Here is a 19146-nt window from a genome sequence, read left to right as displayed (position 1 = left end):
ATCCGTCTTCAAATGCTTTCAGTTCACTTGCGGTGTTACGGATCCGGCGGGCACCTCCGGCAAATGGAGTACACGCCGGATCCGGACAACGCAAGTGTGAAAGAGGCCTAAGTATTCTTTTTTATTTTAAAAATACTCTTTTCTCGTCTCAATAAAAAATATTGTTAAAAACAACTTACCTCACTTGTTTCCTTAGAAAGATCAATTAAAAGGGTTTTCCAAGATTGCTGTCTTTGCTAATTGCCTATTAAAAGGGTTTTCCAAGATTTTTTTTTAATGATGACCTGTCCTCAGGCTAGGTCATCAGTATCGGATTGGTGGGGATCTGACACCTGGGACCCCCGCCGATCAGCTGTTTGAGAAGGCAGCAGCGCTCCTGTGAGCACCACGGTCTTCTCTCTGCTTTTCGTAGGCCAGTGACCACACATTCATCAGTCACGTGGCCTAGGCGCGGCTCAGCCCCATTGAAGTAAATGGGGCTGAGCTGCATTACCAAGAACAACCGCTATACAATGTACGGTGCTGTGTTTGGTAAGCTGTGAGAAGGCAGCGGCACCCACAGGAGCTGATCGGCGGGGGTCCCGGGTGTCGCATATCCACCGATCAGATACAGATGACCTATCCTATGAAAATTGGCTATTAGTTCTACACTTTTTACAGGATGTCCTGTACAGAATGTGTAATCTGTTTTTGTTCCAATAAAATGACAGTAATAAGAAATTATTACTCAAGGATATATTTACGTTTGCGAAATGGTGGCAAAAAATGCACGCAATTACAAATGTTTTTTACACTAAGACACGCCCAATGTTATCTATTCATGCCCAATCCCTCGCAGTCCACTTTGGGCACAAGAAAAGTTGTTATTTCCAATGGAACTCCGTCCTCTTCTCCATGCAAGAGAACAATCTTTTTTCATATAGTGGCCAATAGGTGGAGCTGATTGCAAAGAGATCAATGGTAAGTATATAAATTCCTATGCACTAAGCTCCCCCTAGTGGTGGCTGCAGGTAAACGGCTTTATAATAAAGTAAACACATATTTATCAGCGTATACTGTATAGTCAGAAATATGGTGCTCATAGTTGTGAATCACCTTTTTCACCTTTTCTGCTATAGAAGTCAGACCACGTAGGTGAAGAGCAATGTTTTTTTTTTACAACTTTTAAGAAGAAGAATGTAAAGTCAACTGGGCCATTGCGGCTTGCGTTCTGACTTACCTGGGAGTGATTGATGCATGCAGATTAGGAAACTGGGTGGTCGCAAGTTTTGGTATAGGGCCCTGTGAGATCTGTGCAGGCCCCTGTTATTCCCCCTTAGTGCCCCCAGTTATGCCCCCTTTGTATCTCCATAGTGCTCCCAAAAAGTAATTTTGCCCCCTTAGATTAATGAAGCCCCTGTAGTGTTAATAAAATAAAAAAGTAATACTCCTCTAGCCCCATTCCCCCGTTGAATGGAGCATATCATGCTTTCTGCTCAGCACAGCAGGTGTGACATCACTGCACCGAGCCCGCTGCTGGGAACATGCCCAGGCTGGGGTGGGGAATGGTGGAGCAGATGACAGAGTGACACCCAAACAGCTGATCAGAGGGGGTGCAGGGTGTCGGACCCCACTAATCAGCTAGTGATGAGGATGGACCATCACTTACTAAAGGCTGGACAACCCCTTTAATAACTTTCTCTCCTTTTATGATCCTCTCCTAATTTAAGCTTCCAAAACTGCCTCAAGAAACCTGACCGTGTGCTTCCGGGGTGAAAATGGAGGGATGTCCGGTTTCAGCTCTGAACCCAGACAACCCCTTTAAAAGGGAGTCTGGGAGGCAACCAGAACCCTTCACCAAAAGTGATTGTGGCCAGTGACTGCACTGACGCTAAGTGCAGGTCTGTGATTTTCTCCTCCACATGTAAGCAGTTGTGTATAATATGCTGGTGCAGTAAACAGTGTTTTTAACCTTCTGAGGCTCACAGCCTACTTTTATATATAAATTAATAAAAGTTAATTTTTAGCACTCACGTCTAGATCTGGGTCAAGTTCGGTAGTGTCAGAGTATTCTGTAAATGCACCTCTCCCCAGATCGAGTCCTGTTGCGCTATTGCAGACTTATCAAAACAGGTACACAGGAAAACTGGCTTAGTTGCCCATAGCAACCAGATTATTTCATTTTCCAAAGGAGCTCTGAAAACTTAAAAGTGGAATGTGATTGGTTGTTACGGGCAACTAAGCCAGTTTTCCTTTGCATCTGTTTTGATAGATTTGTGTTTTAATAGATTTGTTTATTTTTTTGTTGCAATTATCACATATCACATGACTTGTCTCCCCATAGGATTCTGTTGAAACGGTATGCAATGTGTATCACCATTATTTTATTAACACTTTCACACCAAAGTCCCTCCCTCCACTGCAGCATTACACATGCGATGTTCAGCATGTAATCGTGTTGTACATATCGCACTGTCTGCAATACATCGTCTATGGCCACTGAGGTCCTGTAAGGGGAGAGAGTAGATGGCTGCTGGGGTTCAGACAGTCAGCTCAGCGCGGATTGTAGCCACGTGACACTGGCAGCTCACGTCCGCGCCAGTCCCACCTCGTGACGTCATCAGTCCGCGCCTCGGTTCCCGGACGCTGCCCTCCGTGCTCTGATTCGTCAATCGGACGGCGCGGATTTCTGAATATTGCCGCAGGTCAGTGCGCTATTATCGCTATTCTGTACGCTGTGTGTGAATACTGCGCTGCTGCGGGACAGGTGATATGTTTTCGGTGATGTCCAACTGCCGGACATGGCTGATCCTGCCTGCGCTGGGGCTTGTGGTTCCAAATGGATTTTAAAAACCTCAGCATTCCTGCCATACAAGTGTGATTAGTGGGGTCCTGCTGCTAGACCCCTGAGCCCAAGAACGATGGGATGGATCCCCGCACTGTGAAGCAGAGAAGCCTGTCATGAGTTGTATCCTCTTAAAGGGGTCATCGTGGGTGACACTAGGGAGGCTCAGCCATTGATTGACAGGGCGAGGGAGTGTAAACATGGTGACACCTGACCCTGTCAATCAAAGTGCAAAGACAGAACCTCTGGGAGTGTTGGCAAAACCCCAGTTGCTCCTAGAGCAGGTATGCTCAACCTGCGGCCCTCCAGCTGTTCTAAAACTACAACTCCCGTCATGCCTAGCTGTAGGCTGTCTGGGCATGCTAGGAGTTGTAGTTTTGCAACAGCTAGAGGGCCGCAGGTTGGGCATCCCTGCTCTAGAGGCTCATTTGCATATATTACAAAATCTTTTTTCTCAGCGATGCGGGCACATAGGAACATGGGACCAACACAGATGTCTTCAGCAGCCAAGTGCATCTGTAATAGGTCAGCCGGTGTCATAGGGACAAATCTGCTGACAGATGCCCTCTAAGTCAATGAGCAGCAACCTTCGGCAATCCAGCTGTGGTGAAACTACGACTCCCAGCATGCTCCATTCACTTCTATCTGAGTTACAAGAACAGCCAGGTAAGTGTGCATGTAGGGAGTTGTAGTTTCACGACAGCTGGAGTGTTCTAGGTTTTGTAGAGACCCTTCTAAATGAGTTTCTCCAGTGTCCGGAGGATGTGTCGGTGCGTGTCTCATGTGGCCCCTGCACCAAAGGTCTTTACATATGCAATAGAAAGCAGAGACATCGCTTGGGTGACATTTCACGCAGTGGGGGTCATTTCTAAACAGTTGTACGCCTTTTTTTGGCCTAAAATTGTTGCAAAAAAGCAGATAATTTTTTTGCCGCATTTGACACAAAGGAGATGGAGCAGGGTGTGGCTGGGACTTTACTAAATTTACGCCAGGAAAAAGCTGTAAAAGTTTTTGCTGGCTGGCGTAGATTTTCCAGCAGGCGCACGGACTACCAAAGGGCGCGCTAATTTATGAAGAAGTGCATGCCCTGTCATAAATTAGGAGCATCTTCTGGCAGCAACGCCAGCAAAAAAAATGTACAAAAAGGCTGTCAAAAAATGACGGTCTTAATAAATGACCCTCAATGTGTCTATTATGTGTAGATAAGGCCTCCTGCACACAACCGTTTTTTTCCCGTTTACTGGCCGTTTTCTGCGGTCCGTATACAGAACCATTCATTTCAATGGCTTCGCAAAAATAACGGCATGTACTCAGTATGCATTCCATTTCCGTTTTTCCGTTCCGTTCAAAGATAGAACATGTCCTATTATTGCCCGCAAATCACGTTCTGTGGCTCCATTCAAGTCAATGGGTCCGCAAAAAAATGGAGCACATACGGAAATGCATCCGTATGTCTTCCGTATCCGTTCCGTTTTTGCGGAACAATCTATTGAAAATTTTATGCGCAGCCCAATTTTTTCTATGTAATTACTGTATACTGTATATGCCATACGGAAAAACGAAACGGAAACCCACAGAGACAAAAAAACGGAACAACGGATCCGTGAAAAAACGGACCGCAAAACACTGAAAAAGCCATGCGGTCGTGTGCAGGAGGCCATAGGCAGATATACTTGGAGGTGTCTGTCATTTTCATCTGTATACCAAGCCCTTTCCTTGATTGATGAGGGTGACGTCTCAATGATCCACATTCTGCTCCAAATTTAGCACTTGCACCCTACTCCATTGAACCATTTCAAGCACATTGCGAACTCACTGTTGTGGACAGAGGCTTCAGTTCGATTTTTTTTGTTTTTTGTGACATTCCACATCTGGCTTGTGTGACTGGAAGGCGAGGACATGAACGCTCATGGAAGAGAAGGTTCTGCCCACAACAGCAAGTCCCAGTGCATTTGCACTGGTTCACTACAGTGGGGAACAACGCTAGATTTGGAGGAGGCTGTGGATGGTGAAGGAGGTGTCATAAATATCAATCAAGGAAATAGGGGAGTTAAAGATGAAAAATCTGTGATCCACCACCGCCGCCATGGTGCATTACTGCCTAGCTGTTCTCAAAGCAGCAATACGCTGTGCCCCACACTTTCCTATATGTTGCCCTTTGTCATACACAGATCAAGATGTGCTCCTTGGACCTTTTCCCTCCACCTTTGCCTCGTGGCGATGTCCTGCTGTATGAATACAACAATACAATGGTCCCCTGGATGGCTGATGAAAGTCCACCTCCCTCATTCAGCTCTGCGGTAAGAGCTTCTGGTGTGCTTCACGAGTGTAGATTAGGTGATGGTGGCGGAACTCTAGAAGTGATCTAGTTGTGTTACCGTGTTGGTGCTCGCTGTATATCGGCACACTTGCATGTGCTAGTTATTCAAAATTGTATCCTCAGACCTTTGAAAGTTCCAGCGGTAGGAAGACATGAGATTCCTGTTGGCCAACAGGTATCTCAACCCTTCCCCACCTAATTAATACATGGGCACTTGGAGAGGGAGTAGAGAGGAGATTATGGCGCTGCCAGACAGAACTTGCATCAGTTTATATCCCCGAGAACGAAAAAAATGGGGCTGTTGAATTTCCTGCGTATAGGTCATCAATATCTGAAGCCCTGGAAACCCTTTTTATATCTGCAGATCATCCTCTAATATCGCCTATACTCAGAATCCACAGTTTTACCCATATTCCCAATATGTTGTCCTAGAACATCGCTGGCAAATGTCTTTGTGATGACAGTCGATGGTCAGTCTTACCGAACACTGGACATAGTAGATTGGAAATCCTTGTTGCATAGCTTTCATATAAGCCGACCTGCCAGTTCTTCAGAAGTCGGTGACTTGGTGCCGGTCATTCTAAGAACTGGGTTAGCAGGTATCATGAGGTTATCATGCGGCAGACATTGCTATTGCAATTAGTAACCTAAATCAGTCAGCAATTTGCTTTGATTGCGTCTAACAGCCCGGTCTTTATGTCCCTGCAGATGGTCAATGTACCTGAACTTTTGATTCCTCTAGATGCCTTGAAGGCTCCTGGGCGGATGGAGCTGAGCAGCAAAGCAGCATTTATACATCACAAGGAGACGGTCTGGAAACGCTGTTTGAATGCATGGTGTGTGCCCTCCTGGTGCCAGTCTCTGAATCTGATACTTATTTAGGATAATATGTGGATAATACTCTTCGTGGGGTCTTTATAGATGGAATAGAAACTCTCTCTTCCTCTCCAGGCACCAGATGGGACTTGCTGGACTGCTGGAGGAGATATCCAACTCTGAGGAAGAGGGTAATGTCTGAATGCCGGTGGGATCACTGCTCATTACTTCATATTGATTATAAGGATGAGCCGTTTACTTAAATAGGTTGTCCGGGTTCAGAGCTGAACCCTGAAATATCTCTTTTTTCACCCAGGCAGCTGCTCTGATATGAGCATTTCATGCTCCGATTCTCCCTTGCCCTGCGCTGTATCGCGCAGGGCAAGGGCTGTGTGTTTATATTTTTTGCACTGCCAGGTGAAGACTTCCGCCTAGCAGTGTTGCCAGTGACGTCACCGCCACTAATGGGCAGGCTTTAGCTCTGCCCTAGCTGTTTTACAGGCTGGGGCAGCGCTAAAGCCTTCCCATTAGTACCGCCTAGCTTACCCTTGGAGAGCCTGGTACGTCACCGGATCTCCAGAAAAAGTCTGCGCGATACAGCACAGGACAAAGAAGAGCATCGGAGCATGAAATGTTCCGATGCTCATATCAGAGGGCCTGCCCTTTACGTTTTACTTTCCAAGCCACAGATACATTTAGTTATTACTGTTTCATTTTTGACCATTCTATTACAGCGCCTCCTTTACTGTGTCACGTCTCGCGCTGTTCTCTTGCGGCATGCCGATGGGTTTCTTCTTTCCATGGATCACTTTTTCCACACCTTTTAGTAAGTGTCCTGTAAAGAATGTGAATGGTTATAAAAGCAAAACTATATGTACAGATTAGCATCGAATTTTGGTGACAGATTTACCCTGAACCATGGTGAGCAATTACCTGTTTGGCTGTCAGAATGACACAAGGGGTTTGGCAGTACACACATATAGAAATGCAGTCATGTTGGCACTGTGTTTAAAGGCTACGGACACCTTTGGAGCAATTTTTTTTTTTATGATTGCGTTTTATTCATTTTGGGCTATAAATATTATTTTAAATTGGTCATTTATTAAAACTGTTCAGCTGTTTCTGAGATACAAGGGTTAAAAAATCAGTCTCTTTGCAAGCTGTCAGTCTGCTTTCTTTGAATTTCCGTCATCTGACAACTCAGGTGTAGTTCCTATCTCTGACCTCCTAACCTCATAAACACTCATTATAACTCAATTCTTATCAAACTGTTAAGAATACGACTTACATAAGTGTTTGAGGTCAGGAGATCTGGTAAGGTAAGGGTTATACATGAGCTGTCAGATGACTGGATTCAAAGAAAACAGACTGTGACAACTTGCACGCAGACTCCTTTTTAACCCTTGTATCTCAGAAACGGCTGAACATTTTTAATAAATACCAGTTGAAAAAAATAATTTTTAGGCCAAAATGAGTAAAAAAATTGCCCCGAAAGTGTTGTTTTCCACTAGAAACGGCTACCAATTGAATATATTGTAAATGTCTTATCAGTGGAGATAAAAGTGCTGCAACCCCAACCAATCCTGAAATTGTGGGTCCTGGGTCTTGTTTTCCCTAGTGGAAAGGTGGCACACACCATGTTTATTGTGCGTTATATTGAATGGAAGACAGAAACCGCTTAGAGCTCTCTCTTCAGGAGTATCTAAGGTGTAATACTATGCAATATTTCTTCACAGATGAAAAGCGAGGATCTCACTGCTGAGTTCTCACAGGCTTGTGACTGGTGAGTAGCTGCTGATTTCAGTTGCGTCTGCTAATGCCTACCAGCAGGTCCAACGACTGAGGGCATTCAACCTCTCTCTTCTTTTGTGGCACTCTGTTAGGGCCAGCTGTTCTCTTCGAGCCTTTGCTTGGCACCCTCACACCAACAAATTTGCCCTGGCACTTGTGGATGACTCCATTCGAATCTACACCACAGGAAGGTAAGAAATGTGTAAGCAGTCCCTAACATATTCCTTAGAAGAGAATGTGACCGCAGAATACTTAATAAATATGTTTAAAATAAAATGGAGTGTAGTGAAATACGGGTTACTTCAGAACACTACGCTACAGACCTAATCCAGTATTCCTCTCTGGTCTGCCTGTGAGTAAGGACGACCCTACATACATCTGATGTGATCTTCAGCCGAGTCTCTGTAGGAACAGAGGTCATGAAGTGCAGAGAAGACGGCCTGGGGATGAGCGAATCGACTTCGGATGCTTCTTCCGAAGTCAATTCGCATAAAACTTCATTGTAATACTGTACAGAGCGGGAGCTCCGTACAGTATCAGACTGTATTGGCTCAGATGAACCGAAGTTATTACATAGTTATTATAACGAGACTTCATGTAATAATTTCGTGAATTAATTATTACTGTAAAAAACCTTGGTACCGAACTCGGATTCAGATCCATGCTCCACTTGGAACCGAACAAGAGTTCGGTACCAAGGTTTTATACAGTAATAATAATTCACAAAGTCACGCGAGACTTCACGAAGTAATAACTTCGGCTCATCGTAGCCAATACATTCTAATACTGTACGGAGCAGGAGCATTACGACAAAGTTTTATGCAAACCGACTTCGGATGTAGCATCCAAACTCGCTCATCCCTAACAGGGACCACAGCAGTCTCTGTGGCTTGTCCGTTCTCTCTGCATGAGCTTTGGCAATAAAGACTCAGCTGAAGATCTTATCACATGTATGTAGGATGATGAGGTAGGTACCTCAGTGTTCTGAAGTATTCCGTCCTTCTGTGTAATTAGAACAGGTTTTTGCTTGTTCTAATAGAAAGGCAGCCATTTTATTGCAGACTGATGACTGTCTCCAGATCAAGTCATTATAAGTAAAGGTATTTGGTGATGTAATTAAAATAAAGTAATATTTCTGTATTCTGATTAATTTTAATGCCTGGAGATCTCCTTCCCGACCAGTGCCATACATGTACATGCTGACCTTTAAAGAGGACCTGTCACCGCTCCTGACATGCCTGTTTTAATAGCTTCTTGCATCCCCCATGTAATAACAATTCCGGAGCATCTATTCTTATGTCTCTATGTTATGCCATTTCTTTATTATTTCTACCAGAAGTTATGAATGAATTGCTAGCAGTCTGCAGTAAGGGTACAGAGGGGTGGTAACCAGTTGGGGCTGTGTCCCTGCACAGACTGAAAATGGCAGCACTGATTGGATAGAGCGATTCTGTGCAGGTACACACCCCCAACTGGTTACCACCCCTCTGTACCCTTACTGCAGACTGCTAGCAATTCATTCATAACTTCTAGTAGAAATAATACAGGAATGGCACAACATAGAGACATAAGAATAGATGCTCCGGAATTATTATTACATGGAAAATGCATGAAGCTATTAAAACAGGTATGTCAGGAGCGGTGAAAGGTCCTCTTTAACCCCTCAGATGCCATTGTCAAATGTGACCACGGCATCTGAGAGCTTAAAAACTTAGGAGCGTGCACTCCCAGAGCTGTATCGGCTCCTTCTGCGACAGCCTCGGTCCCTCTGAATAATCTGGGGTTGCCGCACATGGGTTCCTATGGAGACTCTAGAACATAGCGAAATTCTCATAGACGTCACTGCTAAATAGCTAGATATCTAGATAATTCAAATCACCACCTTTCACCAAAATAAAAATAAACATAGGCATCACCGCATCCCAAATCGCCAGTACTATTAAAATATAAATGTATTTATTCCATATCGCTTCACCGCTCCAAAGAAATTGAATAAAAAGTAATTACATCAATGAAAAATACAGATTACCCCACAAAAAAAAAATTAGCCCTCACAGCTCTGTAGATGTAACATAGTAACATGCCGAAAAAAGACATTTGTCCATCCAGTTCGGCCTGCTATCCTGCAAGTTGATCCAGAGGAAGGCAAAAATACCCTGACAGGTAGAAGCCAATTTTCCCCACTTTAGGGGAATAAAAAATGTCTTCCCGACTCCAATCAGACAATCAGAATATCTCCCTGGATCAACGACCCCTCTCTAGTAACTATAACCTGTAATATTATTACACTCCAGAAATACGTCCAGGCCCCTCTTGAACTCTTTTAGTGAACTCACCATCACCACCTCCTCAGGCAGAGAGTTCCATAGTCTCACTGCTCTTACCGTAAAGAATCCTCTTCTATGTTTGTGTACAAACCTTCTTTCCTCCAGACGCAGAGGATGTCCCCTCGTCACAGTCACAGTCCTGGGGATAAATAGATGATGGGATAGATCTCTGTACTGCCCCCTGATATATTTATACATAGTAATTAGATCTCCCCTCAGTCGTCTTTTTTCTAAAGTGAATAACCCTAATGTTGATTATCTTTCAGGGTACTGTAGTTGCCCCATTCCAGTTATTACTTTAGTTGCCCTCCTCTGGACCCTCTCCAGCTCTGCTATGTCTGCCTTGTTTACAGGAGCCCAGAACTGTACACAGTACTCCATGTGTGGTCTGACTAGCGATTTGTAAAGTGGTAGGACTATGTTCATATCACGGGAATCTATGCCCCTTCTGATGCAACCCATTATCTTGTTGGCCTTGGCAGCAGCTGCCTGACACTGGTTTTTGCAGCTTAGTTTGCTGTTTATTAAATTTCCTAGATCCTTTTCCATGTCAGTGTTACCGAGTGTTTTACCATTTAGTATGTATGGGTGACTTGCATTATTCCTTCCCATGTGCATAACTTTACATTTGTCAGTGTTAAACCTCATCTGCCACTTATCTGCCCAAGCCTCCAGTCTATCCAGATCCCTCTGTAGTAGTATACTGTCCTCATCAGTGTAAATTACTTTACACAGTTTAGTGTCATCTGCGAAAATTGATATTTTACTATGCAAGCCTTCTACAAGATCATTAATAAATATATTGAAGAGAATAGGGCCCAATAATGACCCCTGAGGTACCCCACTAGTGACAGTGACCCAATCTGAGTGTGTACCGTTAACAACCACCCTCTGTTTTCTATCACTCAGCCAGTTACTTACCCACATACAGATGTTTTCTCCCAGTCCGAGCATTCTCATTTTATATACTAACCTTTTATGCGGTACAGTGTCAAATTCTTTGGAGAAGTCCAGATATACGACATCCATTGATTCACCACTGTCAAGTCTAGAACTTACCTCCTCATAGAAACTGATTAAATTAGTTTGGCATGACCGATCCCTCATGAAGCCATGCTGATATGGCGTTATTTGCTTATTTCCGTTGAGATGCTCTAATATAGCATCTCTCAGAAAACCTTCAAACAGTTTACCCACAACAGATGTTAAACTTACCAGGCTCAGTTTTTGGACCCTTTTTGAATATTGGCACCACATATGCCATGCGCCAATCCTGTGGGAAATTCCCTGTCAGTATAGAGTCCGCAAATATCAGAAATAAGGGTCTATCTATGACATTACTTAATTCCCTTAGGATACGGGGGTGTATGCCATCCGGTCCTGGAGATTTGTCTATTTTAATCTTTTTAAGTCGCTGATGTACTGCTTCCTGGGTCAGACAGGACACTTTTAATGGGGAATTTATTAAAACTATGTAAAAATAAAAAAGTTATGGAGGTCAGATTATGGCGATTCAAAGAAAAAATATTTTTGTATTTTTTTGGTATTAAAACACAAGAAAAACTATACAAAAGTGGTATAGCCGAAATCTTACTGACTCAGAGAATGAAAGGCACAGGGCAGTTTTACCGCATAGGAAACGCTGAAAAAAACAACAACCCATAAACTGTGGCGGAATTGCATATTATTTTTTTTCCAATTCCACCCCATTTGGAACATCTTTTTTCCAGCTTCCCACTACATCATATGCAATACTAAATTGTGCCATTAGAAAGTGCAACTTGTCCCTAAAAAAACGAGTCCTTATATGGCTGGGTGAACGGAAAAATAAAAAAAAGTTATGGCTCCGCGAAGGCAGGTAGTAAAAAAATAGAAACTCGGAAAATCACCCAGGGTAGAAAGGGTTAAACAATAGGCCGTTCTCTTCAGACAGTCATTTGCAGTGTGAATAGAACACATGGTGATGCAGAATATTTTTTTTTAGCCCAACAATACCTACATTAAAGCACCGTCTGCAGAAGGATGTGGCAAGTATGGCGTGGAAACCGCTGTGTGCCTCTATCTTAGCTGTGGCGTGTCAGAGCTGCGTCCTGGTGTGGCACATCGACCCCACCTCTCTGTCTACAAGGTAACGCCCATTATTACACTGTGACATGTTCGACTCTTGCATCTCCTTCACTGTATGAATTGCTGGTCATTTTAAAATTTAGAAGTCCCGCATCTCCTCCATTGGTTGCCAGGCACAGCGCCATACATTTGCCGTAGCTGTGCCTGGTATTGCAGCCCCGTTCCTTTCACCTGAAAGGGACTGAACAGCAGTGAGCATCTTCCAATATCTTGAACCGAAGTCCCGAAGCTGTGATGCATAAATAATGTATAGTCTTTGTGAATTGCATGTGTCAGTCACTAATGTGCTTGCTTTTATGTCTGACGTTGACAGGCCTTCATCAGGCTGCGCTCAGATCCTTACACATCCGGGTCACAGTCCAGTCACCAGCGTTGCTTGGTCTCCTAAAGGTGGAGTGTTGCTGTCCGCGTCCCCTGTGGACACTGCTATGTTGGTGAGTAATTAGATTGTACTTTTCCCGTCAATGCTGGGGATACTCTTTTGGTGAGGACCTACTATATGTGTAGCTTTGTTTGTGTCCAATTTCTCCCAACATCAGTTAATGTCGGTTTAATAAACTTTAATTTGGCATCAACGAGAGTCGAATTATACAAAAATGAGCTACAAACCAGACACTGTGCTAAAATAAAAAAGAATCCCCCCCCCCCCTTGGCATCCAGCGCTGCTGCTCCCATCCTCCCTGCCAGGCTTTGGTTACTTGACTGCTGCAGTGATGTGCCTGCATAACCCTCATACATGGCACAAGACCGCTGAGGCTGGTGATTGGCAGTAGGGGGTCTAGTGGGTTATATGGGCATATCATCGCTGCAGCCAATTGAACAAAGCTGGGCAGGGAGGACCAGCTGCACTGGAAGTGGGTAGGGTGAGGATAAAAATGCTAATATTCCCTACCAATTTGGCCTCAGTGGTCTTGTGCCATGTATATGGGTTATGCAGGCACATCATTGCAGCAGTCAAGTAACCAAAGCCTGGCAGGGATGATGAGAGCAGCGGCCGACATTTAAAACATCACTTTTATTAGTGGTATTTAAATGAACAAACTCCAAAGGTGCAATTAAAAGTTGAAAATGCTTTCCTGCATTACCAAATGTGTAGCTGCCCCCTGACATGTTTTGCTCATACCCTAACAGCATCTTCAGGGAATCGGCACTGCTCACTTCAATAGAGCTGAGCTGCAATACCAGACGCAACCCATGGGCCAGGGTGGCACTGTGTATAAAAGCAGCCATGTTTTTGTAATCTCAGACAACCCACTGAACAGCCTTTAGTCTGCTCGTCATACATGCAATCATGTTCTTTCCTGCTGTGTGTTATCAGGTGTGGGATGTCTCTACAGAGAGCTGTGTAGCACTACAGAGAGTAGGTGGGGGAGGTGTCACTTTCCTGTCCTGGTCTCCAGACGGCAGCAAGGTGCTGTCTGCCACCCCATCTGCTGTGTTCAGGTGAGCTGACATTACCTTGTAGTGATGTATTCACTGGCTCTTAGGAGTATCACAATGTTAGTATCTTCCAGGGTATGGGAGACACACATGTGGACTTGTGAGCGCTGGCCAACACTCAGTGGTCGCTGTCAGGTCTGTTTTAAAGCGGAGCCTACCTGTATATCTGCTGTTATCCTCTCTGTTTTGTCATGCCCAATATGGTTCTTTTTTGGTTTTGTGCGACACAGACTGGATGCTGGAGCCCCGATGGCAGTCGTCTGCTTTTTGCAGTGAAGGACGAGTCTATAATATACAGTTTATCATTCTCTGTATTAGAGGGTAAGTGCAAAGCATACAAACTCTAGTCTGTAACTTACCTGCTTTAGGTTGCGTTTTGCTGTGTTTTAATGTGGCAGTTTTCTTTTTTTTTCCGGTCAAAAACGTGGCTGCCACATGTTACTTTAAAAGGGGTTATCCGAGATGCCCAGCGATCCTGTGCGGCCGCCATTTCTAGGATCACATGCTGTACATTGGGCACGTGATTCCAGCTTGGGGCTAGAACTCGCAGCGCATGCGTGAGATTCAAACTCAAGTTTGTAATCCCAGGCTGGGATCACGGGCCCAACGTACCCGGAAGTGGTAGTCGCACGGGATCTCCCTTGTCTATATGCTATGTCTATAGCAACATATTGTAAGGCTTTGTACACATCACGATTTTATCCCATATGTAACATATACTGTACGTCATGCATATACGTTAAACAGATGCTTCAGATGAATGCCATACCGCCAAGCTGTCACCATAGGGTCCCATTGTAAAAAAAAAACAGTTTTAACTTGTACGTCGGATGGAAAAGCACAGCATACTATGGACTCAATGTATACGATAAACATAAAACTAAATTCACTTTAGGCACACGGACTGCCAGAGGATACCAAAAAAATAAACATGAAATGCTGGTGTATAATAAATCCCCTCCATAGTGTTTTTTTTAATTTTATATATCGTAGCCGATCCACCTCCGCTCTAGTTCCTGCTCCCTTTGAAACAGACAGGTGACAGCTGCAGCCAATCATTGTCAATGCTGCAGAGAATTGGTTGGCTGAGTACTGAGTACTCCCATTTCCATATAGCCACTGGGGGAGACCTGGGAAGCATCGGAACCGTTGTGGAGGTGGATAGACCTTCGTTTTCATTTTATCAAAGCCACTTTTAAAAATGCAGCGTGCACCTTTAACATTAGATTTTAATTCCGAGACCCACCTGGTTGTCTCTGTTCATACTCTTCCTGTATTCCGTAGGGGAGGCACAAGCTTGTGTTGGTGGAAGTGAACGTGCGATACCAGTGGCTGATGTGTCTGAAGTGGTTTTTGAGAGAGACGAAGGGGGGGAGGTCAGGTGAGTGTAAATGTGACTGACGATCCGTGTAGTGAACATATCTCAGAAACTTTCAAACCCCTCCTGTATTGCAGAGTTGGAGGGGAAATACAGTCTATGGTCTGGGACCCAAGTGGAGAGAGGCTGGCCGTGCTGCTGAGAGGTGGGATTCCTTTGGTCCTTGTTCACATGCATCTCTTGAAATACATTAATTACAGATTCTCCCGTTCTGTCTCTGTTACTATTCAGACTCTGTACTGACTTTTTTCCCCCAGCTATTTTCTTCCCCTTTTTCCCACCTGCATTCAGGCCCATGACCCATACAATAGGCTAGATATTATTTAACGTTGTCTTTAGTACATGAAGAACACACAGTATATGTTGGGTAGTTGAATAAGATTATTGTAAGAATACTTATCGTACAAGTGAAATATCTCTTTTGTAATGTTTGACATCGGACTCGTGTCTGCCTCATTCAGAGAACCCAAATGATAAGACAAGTGAAGCCGTAATCGCCGTCTACCGCACTAAGAACAACCCGAAGTTTGAGCTCCTTCCTTGGTAAGTCTTGAATGTGTTCTATTAATTTATATTCACTTTCATGACTTAAAGGTGTTGTCTCATGATGTGAGGCAGATCGGAGAGCTGCTCTGGAGGGATCCGGCTCGTCCGTGCTTTCCATAGATGGCTCCTACAGGGGAAATGCATGCCTAAGGCCTCTTGCACATGACCGTATGTATTTTGCGGTCCGCAAAAAATGCGGAACGGACACGGAAAGAAAATACGTTCGTGTGCAAGAGGCCTAAAACTGATTTGACTTTTTTTTTTATATTTTTTATATTAAACAGGGTTTTCTTCATTAGCTAGCCCCTATAAGCTGACAGTAATCGTTATTTTATTTTCTCATTAATGTCTTTTCTAGTGGCTTCATTCCAAGCAAAATTGGAGAGGATCCACAACTCATGCAGTTTCACCCGTGTTTCCACAAAGGGGCACTACTTTCTGTGGTAAAGTATCTTTTTTCTCTACTATGTATACAGATGTATTATATTTGTATGTATGCCTAAGATACTGCCGCAGGTCCCATGAAGGTTTAACTGTCCATTGCATTTGCCATATTTTGACTCGAGCCACTTTCCTGGTGTGACTTCCAGATAAAGTGAGCTCTCAGCCATACTTGAGTCTAGCCAAAGTGGTTTTCCCATCTCAACATTTGTGGCGTATCAAGCAGGGCTGTGGAGTCGGTAGATAAATGCTCCAACTCCTACTCCTCCGTTTTTGGTACTTCCGACTCCGACTCCCCGACTCCTCTGTATTTAATATGTGAATGTATTTTATACATTCCTTGAAGGAAAGAAAGGCAACATACATGTCATTACCACAGAACTACTGGCTAGGAAGCCGCTGCCTTCTCCTTTCTGTGCTGATCTTCTGCTGAAGATAGGGCAGTGGGAGGATCCAGGAAGGGGCAGGGGAAGGGGCATTTATTGTAAAACATGATTTCCCTAGTAGAATCCCATAGTCATGTTTAAAGTTTAAGCTAAAAATCTGAGTTTACAAGTTTTTATAGCCTTAGCTGAATGACAGCAGTTTTTCAAATGGTTTACAGCTTCAGTCTTGAACTATTGACCATCCATTCCCTTCAGTTATACAAGTGTCTAGTCCTGCAAAAAACATATCTACTTAATCAGTTATCAGTGAGAGGCTAGGTTAACCATGGGCGTTGCGTTCCCTGTAACAGCGGAACACAACACATTGGAAAGTATAAGTATTGCCGCTCCTTAACTGTGCGTTGCGTGCCATATAGTGAAGCATATGAAAAGCATGCTTCTTCATGGTCACCTAACGTGTTCGTTTTGCAGTAACGTGACACACTGCATGCATTGGCCTTTATTCTTACAGTAGAGAAGTACCGTATTTTTCGCAAAAGTGAGGGAAAAATAGCAGTGCGTCTTATGGGGCGAATGCTGCGACCATCCGGTGAATAGGCTGAGAGGGAGGAGGGGCTGGGGGCCGGCATCTGTTTCTGTAATGGCAGCGGGGCCCGGTGCAGTCACTGTATTCTACTACACCGGGCCCCGCTCACTGTAGTATACGGTAATCATATCTAACTTGTGGGTATTGTTAAAGTATTCCAATCATCTTAAATCTAGCGCTGTACTACTTACTACTAACTTCTTGGCAGTCAGGAGGCCGGGTGGGCGCTCGTAGCGTAGCTCACTACGTCACGCGCCTGCTCTTCCCACTTTATGAATGAAGCAGGCACCGGGCCCCGCTGCCATTACAGAAACAGATGCCGGCCCCCATTCACTACACAGGGACACTTTTATGGGGGGGGGATCTGTGGATGACACATAAGATAAGATGCTATATATGTGCCATCCACAGATTCCCCCACAATGATCCCCCATAACAGTGCCACCTACAGATGCCCCCATAACAGTGCCACCTACAGATGCCCCCATAACAGTGCCACCCACAGATGCCCCCATAACAGTGCCACCCACAGATGCCCCCATAACAGTGCCACCCACAGGTGCCCCCATAACAGTGACACCCACAGATGCCCCCATAACAGTGCCACCCACAGATGCCCCCATAACAGTCCCAATACTCAGACCACCATTAGTTCAAAACCCACCAAAAGCACACCTTTTGGTTCAAAATATAATTTTTTTCTTATTTTCCTCCTCAAAAACTTAGGTGCGTCTTATGGGCAGGTGCGTCTTATAGGGCGTAAAATACGGTAATTAATTATAACTTTTTGTGAATTTGGACATTTAAATCTAGTAGGCGGAGTCCGTTCATTTTTTTCCGACTCCAGGTACCCAAAATTGCCTCCGACTCCTCGACTCCGACTCCACAGCTCTGGTATCAAGGATAGGGTATAACCATTAGATCCTTGGGGGTCCTACCGCTGGGACTCCCACAATTACATGAACGGAGGCCCCGTATCCCCCTGAAATGAAAGCGGCCGCTCCATTCTTTTCTATGGAAGTTCCAGAGATAGCCAAGTACAGCGCCAATGGACTGTGCTACTGTGTACGTCTTACCTACCAGTTATACTTTATTCATACCCCATCCTGATTTTTCTTTTGCAGCTCTGGAGTTCTGGCCGCCTCTCCCATGTGCCCTTCTACTTTGTGAATGCACAGTTTCCTCGCTTCATTCCTGAGACTGGTACCAATGTATCTGGAGACGCCGGCAGCACTTGTGCCGTACGGTCACTCTTCTCAGAAGCATAAACTTGACATAATGAATTGTTCATGTGAAATATGTCCTATTAATATAAGGACCATTCATCACTAAACCTTTCAGGTTCTCATATAATATTTTGAAATCCAGAATCATAAGAGGCTCCGTTTCTCTCTCTAGTATACTGCCGACTGAATTGGACTTCATGTATTGGATAATTTATGCTTAACCCGTACAGACCGTGAAAATTCACTTCTTCAGTAGCAGCCATTTGCTACAGAAACTTGCAGCTTGGAGATCTCCACGTGTGGGCTGCCGTTCCAAGGCATGGATGTAGATGGGGATCATTCATTCTGCTTTACCCTCATTCTTGCCAGTGTTTTGTTGAGGAAGGAGCTATGCACAGATTGCTGTTCTGTTTTCATGTTAAATGTGATCTACATAAGGACACATAGAATTTTCTCATAAAAAAAAAATATATATATATATATTTAGAAAAGAAAAAAGGCAGCACTCCAAATTAGTGATGAAAAAGTGGATGGTTTATTCACCCATCTAGCAGCATTTGGGACCTCGGTCACAGGCCCCCATAAGGATTTGCACCCGCGTTTAATGTGTGCTGCTTTTTTCTTTTCTTTTTCTAATATATATATATGTGGGGGGGGGGGGGGGGGGGTCAGCAGGAGAGAGGGTGTGTGTAATTTCTATTTGTGTTATAAAGACTATGGCCACCCTTGGGGGCAATTTTAATTTAATAGCATTCTTCAAATTTTGAGCTAAAAATTTATTTTTCTGTTTGTCTTCATTCAAGAGGTGCAGTTTTCTGTTTCTGTATATTTGTAGACTGGAAGGCTCTCCCTTCACAGGGAATCCTGACAGATAGCAGCTCTGATGGCTGAATGTGTAGCACTTATCTCTGGACTCCTGACAGCTCACACACTCATTA

The 19146-nt window shown here is 44.2% G+C and overlaps 1 protein-coding gene across 2 annotated transcripts; it reads left to right on the top strand.

Annotated features, from left to right (window-relative positions):
* The first annotated feature begins 2594 nt into the window (after positions 1-2594).
* AAAS (aladin WD repeat nucleoporin) lies at positions 2595-18685 on the top strand. 2 transcript variants are annotated; one of them, XM_040422242.1, is made up of 17 exons: positions 2595-2684; positions 4996-5124; positions 5853-5980; positions 6096-6151; positions 6695-6786; positions 7697-7743; positions 7844-7942; positions 12063-12206; positions 12519-12639; positions 13524-13648; positions 13720-13780; positions 13876-13966; positions 14930-15026; positions 15101-15168; positions 15485-15566; positions 15928-16012; positions 18107-18685. In XM_040422242.1, exons 2-17 carry the CDS (start codon positions 5002-5004, stop codon positions 18248-18250), a joined length of 1563 nt encoding a protein of 520 aa, XP_040278176.1. In that variant the 5' UTR covers positions 2595-2684; positions 4996-5001; the 3' UTR covers positions 18251-18685. The 2 variants fall into 2 exon arrangements, with proteins under 2 accessions (XP_040278176.1, XP_040278178.1); XM_040422244.1 differs by having other exon boundaries at positions 2648-2746.
* Positions 18686-19146: the final 461 nt, after the last annotated feature.

This window comes from Bufo bufo, chromosome 3 (genome assembly GCF_905171765.1).
Source record: "Bufo bufo chromosome 3, aBufBuf1.1, whole genome shotgun sequence".
Lineage (NCBI taxonomy): Eukaryota > Metazoa > Chordata > Amphibia > Anura > Bufonidae > Bufo > Bufo bufo.
The sequence above is the reverse complement of the archived record's forward strand: the minus strand, read 5'-3'. Positions and strand labels throughout refer to the sequence as shown.